The sequence below is a fragment of the Augochlora pura genome, chromosome 1 (assembly GCF_028453695.1).
Source record: "Augochlora pura isolate Apur16 chromosome 1, APUR_v2.2.1, whole genome shotgun sequence".
NCBI classification, from domain to species: Eukaryota; Metazoa; Arthropoda; class Insecta; order Hymenoptera; family Halictidae; genus Augochlora; species Augochlora pura.
The window spans coordinates 3,847,107-3,860,756 of record NC_135772.1 but is presented as its reverse complement, the minus strand read 5'-3'; the positions used below and the strand labels follow the sequence as shown (position 1 = coordinate 3,860,756).

Genomic DNA, 13,650 nt, shown 5'->3' with positions numbered 1-13,650 from the left:
CGCATCAGCGATACTGGATTAACCATAAATGAATCATGCTATGCAAATATTGCATCAATTGCTGGCTTAGCATTCTCCGCGTGTAAATACGCGCGATATAATTCCATTCATTTTTGTAAAACGTATTCTTTTAAATAGACAGTGGACCGTTTATTTAACATGGTATATTGTTTATAGTAAGATTGGTTTATTTGGATCTCCTACGATTTTTACAATAATATAGAATGTATAAATACAGATATATAAAATTAATAAGAAAGGACAGATACAAATGATTTATTATTTGGTAACCAAAGTATTTTCTTGTATTTTGTTGTGGAATTTGTATCAAGGAAATTTAGTGTAAATTAAAAAAAGGTATAACCAAGTGCTTTGATATGCAGATCTCAAACGTTCCAAAAAATTGCAATCAATTTATTTCGTCTGTGAACAAATTTTATTCCGCATAAAGATCCTCTGCCTATTTATAAAATAATCGCTGCAAGTGCTTCGTAAAGTTCTGAATCGGATAAATCGTGCTCCCTCCATTCCGGACCAAAGAGGGCTCATTTCTTCCGCGCGGAATCGCCGCAAAAAGCTGCCGCCGCCGCGCGGTAGAACGTAAGCGAAACAACGGTAACAGTCGCGTTCGCCTCGTTCGACGGCCGTTCGTGAAAGTTTCTCGCGGCAAAAACACGATATTAGTCGAAATTAAATTGGAACGAGGCTTGTTGACTGTTCCGGCCGCGGCGATGGCGAGCTGCGTTTAAATGATAGGAGGCGATATCAGCCTCCCGAACCGTGAGCGCCGGAAGAAATAAGTTCCTCGGCGAGGTCCTGTAATTAAGCGAGGCAATTAACCGGTGCTTGATCAACGACACAAGCGCGGTCTGGTGTGCTATTACCCGACGACACGGCGTGACATTAACTCTATCATACGGTAAAAAGCTACTCTTGCTCTCGCGTCTCTGCGAGACTACAACGGAGGCCTGGATCTCGTTCTCGCGAGGTGAAACGCGCGTGCCGAGCACCGGCTGAGAGACCCGAAAATACCTTCGCTCTAACTTCGTTACGCTTCCATTAGACTCTCTGTATTTTACGCATTCTGCGTGCACTCTTTACCACTCTACGACCACTCTCTGTCGCGTTTCCCCCTCGCGCGCTGTGTGTCCATCAAAATTTACTTCTGCTCTCAGCGTTTTTCATTCCCGTCCACAGAAAAACCACGGTTTTTATTAGCTCGCGCCGAATTAATCGAAGAAAGTAAATGAACATTAATTGGATATTTTCCGCTGTAAAAAAAGCTATGCAATCTCTGGATGTATTTTCTTTTTAACGCGTTTTATGCTCGCGCAAGGGAGGTAGTAACAACTTTTACAAAATTGAATTCTCTCGAAAAGGCATTTAATGAAAATTGTCTATTAAGGTTTTGGTAACGCAGATTTTTAGGATTTTACAGAGGGATTTTTTTCGTGCAGAGATTGAGGCGAATTAAATTTTTTGAAAAATTAATACCTCTCTCCCGCGTGCTGCGCGTTTTACTGCTGCCACGGGGTAGCAGCCAGGTGCTCGGCGTCGTTAAACATTTATATCTCCGGAGGCGCACACACCGATAACTATGCCGAAGTAACATTGAACAGAATCTCGAACTCGATAGAAACGTAGAATCGCGTAGGGAGAGGCTGCAGGCGGCGGTCGGATTAGCGCGCCCCAATTGAGAGGCATTCAGAGGGGGCTGAAAACTGCCGTGGCAGGAAGTCGAATCGAACATGATACAGAAAGTTGATTAAACTACGGCCACCGTTCAACAGGAAAAACATTATTATCCGGCGTTAATAAATCCGATACACGGGTGTAGTTCCGTCGGCGGCTCGTTACGGATAACAAATGATGTTCTCTGTTCCTGATGAATCTCATTAACGAACAATTCATTATTCCATAATAACCGCATTTACACATTAATGGCGAAGTAATTACCGGCCGGCCGTGCCCGGTGAACTCTGAATCACTGTTGAAGGGCGCGCCAATCCGAACTATGTATCCCGCGCGCCCTAAGGAAAAGAGAGCGAATAAGATGAAACAGGAAAGGACTTTGCAACGTTTGCCATCCGCGGCGCGACCCTTTTTTACGCGTGGTTTGTAATCAACCCCTCGCACTGCGATTTCTTTCTGCGGTGGTTAGCGATTCTTCGTTCTTAACCCTTTGACTATGAAAACAACGGATATGTAAATGCAAGCCCTTATAAGTCTATTGATATGATACTTCGCTGTCGCGTCAACTTATCAAGGTGATAGTAGTTACCAAATGAAATTTATTTGTTATTAATATTGGATATTATTTTTTATACTCATCTTGAAGACGCGACTGATTTATCTATCTCAAAGTCAAGGGGGTTAATTTTTATTCCCAGATTTCGAAGACAAAGTTTCTTTTAATTTGGAATAAATGATCAGCTGATTGATCATATTTATTATATTTCATATTTATTATACTATATTAAACGAACGTTCGTCGCGAGTCTAACTGGTTATTGCAACGCGAGGGGTTAATGGCGAAGGCGGTACACGCTCGGGATAATATATCGGCGGCAATAAGTGAAGGGTCAACGCTGCGAGCTTGTCCACACGAAGTAAAGAAAATAACGGAGAGAAATGCTACGGGAAACAGCATCGACGCGAAACATTTATTGTCACGGCGAACAAATCATAGGTCACTTAATAACGGAACATCGAGTCGCTCGACGAAGCTGTGCGAGTTCCCATAAGCTCCCTATGGAGCGGCTTGCGGGGGTGGTTTTGGGACGCGGAAGAACCAATGCGCCGAATTTGTTACGTTATGTCTACTGGGACATTTGTTAAATAGGGAATACTTTTTTTTAAATAGTAGAAGATTGTTATCAGATATTTTTTATTGGAAATATTAATGAATTGTTATAAGCAGACTGCAAATTGTTATGCGAAGTAATAATTGTCTAGGTTCATTGAAAGAAGCAGAAGTTTAATGATATTGCCGTTTCAATATTATTATTTATGCAATATTGTTATTACCTATTCAATATCATTGTTACTGTATTTCCAGTAAATTTTCAAGTTCATAAAATATGCAGTCCATTTAACGGAACAGAAAAATGAATCGAAAGGTTCGCGGTAATCCTCGTGCATTATTAAAAACTATTAAGTAGTTAATCGACGAATTTAAGTCCACTTTTGCTTTAAGAAAATTCTTATTTCCAAACGAGCAAGCTCGGATGGTTAAATGCGCGTGCAACGAAAAAGAAATTGCGTGACATAGTATTATGCATGGTATGCAGTATTTTTTTATAATAGATGCAATTTGTGTTGTAAATCGATTAACGTCGAACCTACCGCTGACATAATCGAACTATGATATAATTTATTTTTTAATTATCGACAATTTGTAATCACGAACGCGATGAAAATTGCGGAACGTTTAAATAGACGATGAAAATGAATAGACGTCGGTCTCTTGTACAGTCTACGACAAAAAGATGACATGGTTTATTGCTAGTCATATTTTATATTTATTTTTATTATTACTATATATATATTAGTAACAATATATATTACTATATCTTATTATAAAAAGAAAACCTTGATTATAGCTTTGAATAAGTAAAAATTGTTAATTTCTTAAGCGTGTCATCCTACCGTCGATTAGTATACCAGTCGGTAAGTTCACTAGTGCAACACTGCAACATTGCAACGCCCGACAAAATTTGTTTGCAACATCCATTCGCGACAACAAGCTACAAAATCTGTCGTCTTTATCTATCGACGGTCTTCCGTTGTAATTACGGCTTAACCCGTTTTCTCGATCGTTTTTAATTCCGACATGCATATCAATTACAGGAGCGCAGACACACACACACAGCGCGAGGATTAAGGAGACCATCTATTTTCGGGCGAGCGAATCGTGGCCCCGATACTTCCGGTTCATGAATCATCTCTCTGACGGTGCAGCGATTAAAAAAAAAAGCAGAGCCAGTCGCCGAAACAACAAGGAACTGTGTCACGAAATCTCGAAACAGTCTTCAACGGGGGGGGGGGGGGGGGGGGGGCAAGAGAAGCGCGAAGGGAACCCGACGTAATTCCATTAGTTTGCCCCGGTGATGAAGAATAATAACCGGAGAACGCCGTGAACCAAACTTTTTCCCTCGATCGGAACAGATTTTTCATAAACAACGGGAAACAACGTTAGAATTTCATTGGAAATTATTGTCCCGGATTTGACAAGCGTAATTTTGGCTAGGAATTATATCGCCTCGAAATCTGTAACTATTTTTAGCATTTTTAATTTAGAGGTTTGGAAAATTCAGTGACAAATTGTTACAACTATTGAAGCATCGGATATATTGTAATTAGAAATAATTAAAAATAATCATCGCTAGCTACTGGTAATTAAATACTTTCTGCGTTCGTTAAATATTAAGTTTCAATAACGTTATATTCGTTTCAAAAGATAATTGTTTAAACGCAATTACAAAGATTGTTCTGTACATTCCAAATGTGTAATTTCGTATTTATGTCGTATTTATATTTCATACGTGGCACGTTTTATGGGGCACGTTTTACGGAATAACCGCGGGCGACCGTCAGCGACGCGTGACACGGCCGTCTTTAAACAATTACAACTTCCACGTTTGTTTCCACAGCGACGCGATCTTTTCACGGTTATTCAAAGCAAGCCGTACAAAAAAAAACACAACTATAGAAAATACGTGTTTGTTACGAACAAATATTGTTTAAACGCCGGCTTCGTAATTTTTCCCGGCGAATGCGATTCTTTCGTTCACTCTTCCACGAACTTTGTTTATTCGAAAGAATTACAACGGCGGAAACATCCAATAAACTCGACAAAGCGTTCGCGAACGTTCCCGCCGCGTCGAGAATTCCGCGCGGCGGAGCTGGGATCATCGCGCGGAGGCAAAAGATGACCGTGGAATAATCTCCAAACACGGCGGAGCTTTCACGAATATTTGTACACGCAATGATAAAAGTAACGCGGAGCGATAAAAATGTGAAATGTTCCAGGAACACGGAAAAGCGTTCGCGAATTTCTTGGCTTCTCTCTCTCTCTCTCTCTCTCTCTCTCTCTCTCTCTCTCGAGTAAGAGAGTATTTCCGCGCGTTGTTCGCCCCACTCGGAATAATTAAGGGAACAGGAATTCCTGCGCGACATTCTGCGGAGAGATGGCCGAGCAATTCGCGAAGTTTTCGGCACGAAGCGTGGAAGACCCGAAAGAAAACTCGCGCGCGCGCGGCTTCGGAGGAGCCGCGGCATTCAACCGACGAAAAATACGGTTGCGGTCGAGGGCCCTCGAGGAAACGCGAAGAACCGAATGATCTCGTCTAAAAAATGGTCAAAATTTCGCGGACGCGAAACCGTTTCGGGGTTCTCTATGTTGCGACCGGAATTTCGAAATTGCGGCGAAGTGCGTTTTGAAAGCCGATACCTCTAAATGAATGCCGATGCGTCTAAATGAATGCCACGAGAATGGAGGTCGAGTGGGCATTATCGCGAAGAAACGAATGTTACTTGTGGCGGTCGCGAGGGATGAGACTAATTAAGGGACGCCGCGCACGAGCCACGGGATACCCGCTATAATCGCGATAATTCTATTTGGAGCATAATAAATAGGACAACGCGATCTGCTGCCTAGCGCCGCCGGATTGCCGTACGTGCAACAATTATTAATTAGCGGCGGACTTGCGTCGTTCCGCCGCGCTTCCGATTTACACTCGGACGACGGACCTAGGGTCAATTTGGATACCGGGTATAAATATCGTTATCTCGCTGTGTGGTCGCTGATAATTGAGTCGAGTTCGTCACGTGTTTCAGCTTGTAAGGAATTGTTTGTAGAAACGTCTTGATTGGAAAACTGTAACTATAAGTGGTATTTTAGGAAAAGCACGAGCGACGATTCAATTATTTTATTTTGTTTAATTTATATTTAATTTTAGAATTGGTATTATATTTAATTTTATACTGAATTTTATATTCAATTTTAATTTAATTCCACACTGAATTTTATACTGAATTTTAAATTTAATTCTGCACTGAATTTTGAATTTAATATTATATCTGATGTTAACTTTTATCCTGACTCTAATCTTCAATTTAATTTTATACTTATTATTAACTTTAATCCTCACTCTAATCTTGGATTTATTTTTATATTTAATATCAACTTTAGTCTTGATTCTAATCTTGAATTTAATTTTATATTTAACGTCAACTTTAATCCAAACTTTAATCCTAACTTTAATTTTGAATTTAATTTTCCATTGGACTAGAAATTCAATCTCCATTTCATTTTAAATTAAGATCTCGAAGCGAAACGATTATTATGTTTATAAAGATTATCGTCCGCAGGTATTACACCGCTGGCACGAAGCGACCCGTTGAAAAATGATGCGAACCCCGGTGAACACGCGGTGGTACTTGTCTCTGGATTTTTATCCAAAAATGATGCGATAGCCCGGCCAACCATATTCACCGGATATGACTCCCCGTGGCTTCTTGCTCTTTTCAGAGATGAAAAAGACCATCAAAGAACACTCCCCTTTTGACACTACACGAGAGCCGGAGAACAATGTAACCGAAAGGTGCGTTCCACTAGATCCCAAATAGGTGTTGGCATAAATGCATTGTAACCAACGAGAACAATGTCGTGGACGTGTCATTAATATCTTGTTAACGAGAATGTGGCGACTTTCGTTTCAAATTTCAAAAAATAAAGATTCCTTATGGCCCTTAATGAAGGCTATAAATATTAAAGAATGTGTTGCATGTAAGAACAGATAATTTAAAATTTGATAAAACGAAGCTTTTAACTTTTAAATTATTTAAGGGATGGTTCTTGTAAGCAAATTTTTAGTCATATAACATTCTTCTTATAATTCTATTTAAATATACAATTTACGATATTATTTCTAAATTAATACTAATATTAATTTAATATATATAATATATTATTATTGTATATATAATTTGCTATTTATATAATCCTCATTCACTACACAAATATTAATACACCATACAACACATCAATCATTTAATTAATCAATTTCCAGAATCGTTGCCGGGCGTGATTAATATGAACAAATAAATTAATTCGAAATAAATAAATAAATGACAATGGAGCCGTTGACCATGTCTGATGTACCTGCGTGGCCAACTTTTAATATCCAGTTTAATAAGCAGCCGCCGCGACTGGAGCCCACCCCTATCGCGATATCAGCAGTCCATCGGCCGCCCCTTTGTTTAATAATTCCCGTCTAGGCTCGCTCCAATAAATCGCAACTTCTCCACCGTCTGGAATGTCCCGGTCGCCATTCGCAGACCCCCCCCAATTTATGAAAGCAACTTTCGCCGACAACTTTTTTTAAGTCGCCCTCCCTCGAATCTCCGAGGAAAGTGTCCCCCCCCCCCCCCCCCCTCCCCCCCCCCCATTTTCTACCGCAGTTTTTCCAGGACTTTCCCCGGAACTTCGCTAGCACCCACACGTTTTTCGAATTTCTGATTCCGCCCGGAATTTCCAACCCTTCTAATTTATATTCTCTCTTTCTCTTACAGCCCTCTCCCCTCTCGCCCCTTTCACCCTCCGGTCTAACTGCCTTTATTTCCCTTTCGACGTTCCACTTTTACGCTTGCTCTTCGTTCCCACCGATTTGTAGCTTTATTCGCTTAGAACACGGATAATTTATACGGGCTTTGCCGAACTGCGACGACTTTTATACATTGTACCACTTCGCTATTTTGATAGCGTTCGTTTTTGGGTTTTTTTTTCAGGTCTGGAATGATTTTAGGAGTTTCAGAGGTGAAGCGAGCTTTTCGGAGCTTTTACTTGGATTTTCTATATTTCTTTTTGTAAATTTTCTCTGGTTATTTATTAAAAATCATAGGTGTATTAAATCGCAGGTTAATCTTTCGTTTATAGTTTAATTGGTGTTAGGATTAATTTACCTAGATTAGTATATTTTTTATTTATTTCTTCCTTTGGCTTTTGGGATTTTTTGATTTTCGATCCTTTTACCGAGTTATTTTTATTTTATTAATTTATGGATGTTCCTCGCTTTGAATTTTTGGTCGGCCGACTTTCAGCTCCTATTACATTCGCGATTACGATCGTCTGTACCACCGGCGATTTTTTTTTTTTCGTTCACGTTGATTCGAGAAGGATTTTTCGTACTTTTTTTTTTCATACGCTTTTCGGAGCCCCGATTTGGACGCTTTTCAATTTATTCTTCGTTCGGGGCCGCGCGATCCTACCTTTTTCGAAATTTTCCTCGGTCGAATTAATTTGCAGGGTTTTCCGTTTGCGTTCACTCGTGCCCCCCTCCGCGCAGCTTTCGTTCCTACACTTTTTAATTATTTCTCCTTCTACCGCGACTTTCGGCTTTTTCCCCACGATTTTTCCTCGCCTATTCCGCTAATTTGCCGATTTTTCGCTTTCGCGATCCACCGGCTTTTCGGAATTTTCATTTGGCCGTAATTTTAGCTACTGCTTTTCCTCGATTCCGATTTCGTTTGTACCCTTCAGCAATTTCTTTTCCGTTTTTCCGATCGCGTCGATTTAAAGGATTTTTCGTTTCGAACGCGGCGCGCGCGCGTGTTACGCGCTCTTCGAAGCTCCGACCCCCGCGCGCACGCTTTTCAATTTATACTTCGTTTCCGCTTACGACTTCCTTTTTTCGAAATATTCTTCGCCCGAGCTGATTTCCCAGGTTTTCCATCCGTTTGTGCTCGCGGTTCGCTCGTTTCTCGCGCTGTTTACATTCGGATACTTTTTAATGATTTTCTTCCTCGTCGGACAATTTATTCGAATATTATACAGGGTGGTCCACGCAGTTACAAGTCATAGTTATTACTGCATTTATGAAATATAATTCTTTAAATATCTCGAGATATAATAATTTTCTTGCTATGGTAGCCTAATCATTTTTTACGTAAAATTAACAGAATAATCGATCTGTGTAATGAAAAATATGCATTTCTATTTAAAGAAATTATACAATTGTTAATTGCAAATACCCTGCTAAATCTGAAATGAAATTTAAAGGCCTACGGATGTAGGGCTACTCGAACCATTTATCTTTCTCCTTTGGCATTTTTTCATAAATGCATTAATAACGGAGTTATGACCACCCTTGTATATTAAAGTGTCCCATAAATTCCTTCTTTTCTTTAATGCGAAATTAATAGACGATATTTATTATTTAAGGTTGATTCACTGTCCTGCTCTATTACCCCTTCTCCCATCTCTCAGGAATCCTCATTTCCAAAATATAATTCGCAGCGACGAGGTTCGACAGCGACGTCGAAGTTTATAATTGAAACGTTAACGAGTTACGGCTTTTTAAACAGCTGCAATTATGCTGCGAATGCTTCGGTAAAGGCAAAGAGCTGTCCAACGCCGGAAAGCCTTCCGATCAACAGCTGGCCGTTGTCCATTATTAAACCGATCGTGTATGAACGTTGTTGCGACAACGACACCTGGCCGAAGACCTTGTTACGTAATTAACAAAGCGCGGCGATAAACGGCGAATTTAGCTTTCAACTCTTTCACGAGTCGCGAACGAAATTACGCTGCTCGAAAGAATTAACAGCGTGGATAAATGGGGGGGGTGAAGAGCAACCAACTTTGACCGACGATAACTCCGCTATTAATCATCGAAAAACAATCTCAAACCTCTTAAATTAAAGCTTGAAATCTCTACTTTATGACACTGTTTTTTGTTTTATTTCTCGTTTTATTTCGCTACTCTAAATCTTAAAAAACGAGACCCAGCGTATAGTACTAAAATGACCAAGTTTGACAAAATACTGGAACTTGGTAAAATTTTTTTCAAAGATGCCGTTTACGCTGAAATAATCTTTGATCCTTCCTCTGTAATTTAAAAAATACTAGACCCGTCTGCGATTTTTTTTCGCAGAATTATAGCACTTCGAAGCAGCCCTTGCATTTTTGGCAAGAAATCGGACAATTTCGACGCGCGGTCGACGCACAGTGCAACGAATTTAAAAATGGCTTACGGTGTTTCAAAGTATACGTTTCGAGCTTCAATTCGAGTGGAAGATGATCGTCGTGCGACGAGTTTTAACGGAGATATCGTTCGTCGAATTTGACTGACTTTCATCCGAAATTTGTTGACGTTGCAATTCTGTCGCGGAGTTTCGTTCGGCTCGAAGGGCCGACCAGTTCAACGATGTTTCACTTGTGCACGACGTTGTTCCCGCTCGAGTTAATACGCCGTCGACGGGACCACAATTGATCCTAACGTGGCCGCCATTGTGGACGGCGGAATTTCGTCGGCCAGAAAGAAGCCGCCGCGAAACTTTCGAGCGTCGCGCTCGCGGACGCATAAAACGAGAATTGTTGGAAGTTCGAGGCGCGTCAAATGTTTTCGTAAATTACAGCAAGTTTTAACGAGCACTCCGAAATGTACCTGAGGGGTGGTGGGACAAAGTCGGCGGCGATAAAACTGCCCTCGAAAAGAAGCTAATTGAGGGACCGAATACGAAGAGTTCATCGGCTAAATACAAAGAGTTCGTTGATAAAATAAATAAATCAACGAAAAGTACAAATTCTCAGAAATAATTACACAAAAATAGAACCATGGAAAACGGCGTTCGATTATTCCTGTCTTAGGTTTTCGGTCATTGCAATACTGAGAATACACGAAAGAGAGTCGTCGTCGGTCGATTACTTAGCAATCGTCGCGTTATGGCGACGGTACGAAAGCGAAACTACTACAACCGCAGAGAGCCACCGGTTCAACGAGAGTCGGATAGTCGGTGGCTGAAAACAAACGCGCGTGACGACCTGTTAAATGGGACAGAGTTCGATTCACGGCTCCTCGGATGGAGAACCCATTACGGGTAACGAGATATCGTGTGCGTTTGAATCGCAGCTCCAATTCGTACTAATTAATCTGGAGTTAATATGTTTCGTACTTGACGGCGTCTTCTGTTCGTCGACGAACTACATCCGTTCCCGGCGGACCGGTCTTCGAAACGCGGAAAGATCCATTGAAATTGTTACTTGGATCTCATAACTGCTGTGAGTGGCATAACACTAAACGTACCGGCATTTTTCTATACCTAATCTTACCATAGAATTTTAAAAAATAAGCTACGAGAAAAAAGTGGGAAATTGAATAATCGGATGATATAAGAATTTACAGAAAGTCAAACGACCGACAGAAGTAACAATAAATGTAAGAATTAGAAAAGTAAATTTTCAAAAGGGGTCATTTGACCCCTCTTGGTACGTTTAGTGATAATCGATAGGACGATATAGTTGCCTAAAAATTTGTGAATATTTTTATGGAGAAATTAGAGTCCTTTCAAAATGATTCGAAATGACAATAAAATAGGCTCGATGCTCGATAAAAAATTTCGAGTTTTTATTACGCGCCCGTGAGAGAAGAATATCCCCCCCTCGCGCCTCTTCACTCCCCTCCCCCCGGCCCCTAAAAACCTCCCCTGTAAAAAGTGAGAATTTGCATAAACGTCGCCGGTCTACTGATAATATTTAGGTCATCCTAGTTAGCCGGGCAGTTATTATGTCTGGACTTTGTGTAGTCGTCGTGGAAATTTTGTAAAGCGCGGAGAGGGCGCCATTAACAGAGGGCCGCGGCCCGCGTGCAGCTTTATTTTTGCCGCTGAGAAACTCGCTTTTCGCCAACGAAACGCGACTTTTATCATCCCTATGATTTTTGGAACAATCAGAGACCGCCGCTGTTTCCCCGTCCCACGTAAATATTAATGTAACAAATTCTGGATATTCGTGCTTTTATGCTTGCGCTTCTGCGAGAAATAATTATTCGCGTTCGGTTCTTCGAGGTATGATGAAATTAAATAAACCCGTGGAGTTGCACGGAATATTGTAAAATATAATTGCAAGAGAGTGAAGTATATTTTCGTTATTTTAATGAATCGGGGAGAATGTAATATTGTTCTCATATTTATTCGAAAATATAATTATTGTATTTCTTAAATAGAAATTGAAAACTGTGCGATAAATCACGAAGAGATATTTGACAAAACACTTGAAATAATTCCTCAAAAATAACTGATACTCAAAATATTTTAATAACACTATTTACTGTGCTTCTAAACAATTGAAAAATGGAAGAAAAATCCCTCGCATCTTTTTTCGCGAAGCCTAAAATAGCATACAAACGCGGCGAAATAATGAATCGGGCAAACAATTTTCTGCCCTAAAAATCGAGGAGATTGTTAAACGAATCGCGCTTCTTTACAGGATTCTTCTCAGGTGATTCTTTGCAGGACGCATTAAACGTCGATCTTCGTGGTCGGCGAGCTTGGATAATTTACAATAAGCACGGACGCAACAGAAGTCAATAATATTCTCGGTTCATTGTCTGTCGACGGTGCGTCCTCCAACGCGAGCGGCGCAAATTAATGCAATCACCGCAAAACAACGAGGAGAAGAGAAACAGGAATTTGCATAAAGGTCCTTTGTCTAATTAATCATCGGGAGAGCAGCAGAGCCCGCGTTTCGCGGAGGATGCTCGCGGGGGCCGGCAAAGGCAGGCGCATTCGAATGGGGCAGAGGACGCGCTATACATCCGCGGCGACCGGACTCGGCCGGGTTCCCGGAACAAAAGCGAATCAAGACGAGAGGAAGCGAATTAAGACAAGATAAAGCGAAGCGTGACGGGGCGAGGCGAAGGTTAAGCGAGACGAAACAAGGCGGGACGGGGTAAAACAAGCCGGAACAAGGTAAAACGAGATAGAGCATGGTGAAATGAGGTAAAACAAGATAATACAAGGTATAACAAGGTATAACAAGGCAAAACAGGATAATACAAAGTATAGCATGGCATAACAAAGCAAACAGAGACACCACAAGGCAAAATAAGGCGAAACAAAGCGAAGTAAGGCAAAATAAGGCGAAGTAAGGTAAAATAAGGTAAAATAAGGTAAAATAAGGCGAAGCAAGACAAACCATGATACAACAATACCGACAAGACAAAGTATGGTAAGATGAGAGACATGAGAAGATAGAAAAAGAGAGAGGATTAAAGCGAGAAGAGATCCCCATGCGTAAGCTTACTGCACTCAGCCTCGTCTGAGCCGTCCGAGCAGTCCGGGTGGTCGTCGCACATCCATGACAGTGTCACACACTCGCCGTTCCCGGAGTGACAGGTGAATTGTTCCGCCGTGCAATTCTTGATCCCTATAAGATAGATGAGAAAATCGATGATCCGCGATGGCTCGACGAACGAGACACCGGTGGTACGCCGTACGATCGGTGGCCATTTCATGGACTTTTGGTGGCCCACTAGTGGCCATTTCATGGACTTTTGGTGGCCTACTTAGTGGCCATTTAATGGCCCTTTTGAGGCCCATCGGTGGCCTTTCGATAACCCATTAACAGGTCTTTCGACAGCCTATCGGTGACCGAACAGTGGCCGATTAATGGCCATTTCATTGACTCTTGATAGCCATCGAGGGCCTCTGGTAACCCTTTGGTGGCCCGCGGAACGTCGGCAACGTTCTCCTAGCTAAACGCGTTTCTATTTCCGTTCGAGAGCCGTCTCGAGGCGAATTGCATCCCCCAGGGTCGATTTCACATCGGCCACGGTTTTTTTATTCCGTCGCGACCACCTTAGAGCCACG

At 41.3% G+C, this 13,650-nt stretch overlaps 1 protein-coding gene across 7 annotated transcripts in view; it reads right to left on the bottom strand.

Moving 5' to 3' along the window:
* Window positions 1-13,650, bottom strand: part of LOC144468074 (low-density lipoprotein receptor 2) — a 91,932-nt gene that overhangs the window by 7,716 nt on the left and 70,566 nt on the right. For 3 of the 7 annotated variants that reach the window (XM_078177359.1, XM_078177536.1, XM_078177686.1), the window contains one exon: window positions 13,085-13,207. The exons of the other annotated variants lie outside the window; for them this stretch is intronic. In XM_078177359.1, coding sequence (XP_078033485.1) covers window positions 13,085-13,207 — 123 coding nt within the window. The remainder of the gene's footprint in view (window positions 1-13,084; window positions 13,208-13,650) is intronic. 7 annotated transcript variants of the gene reach the window in all.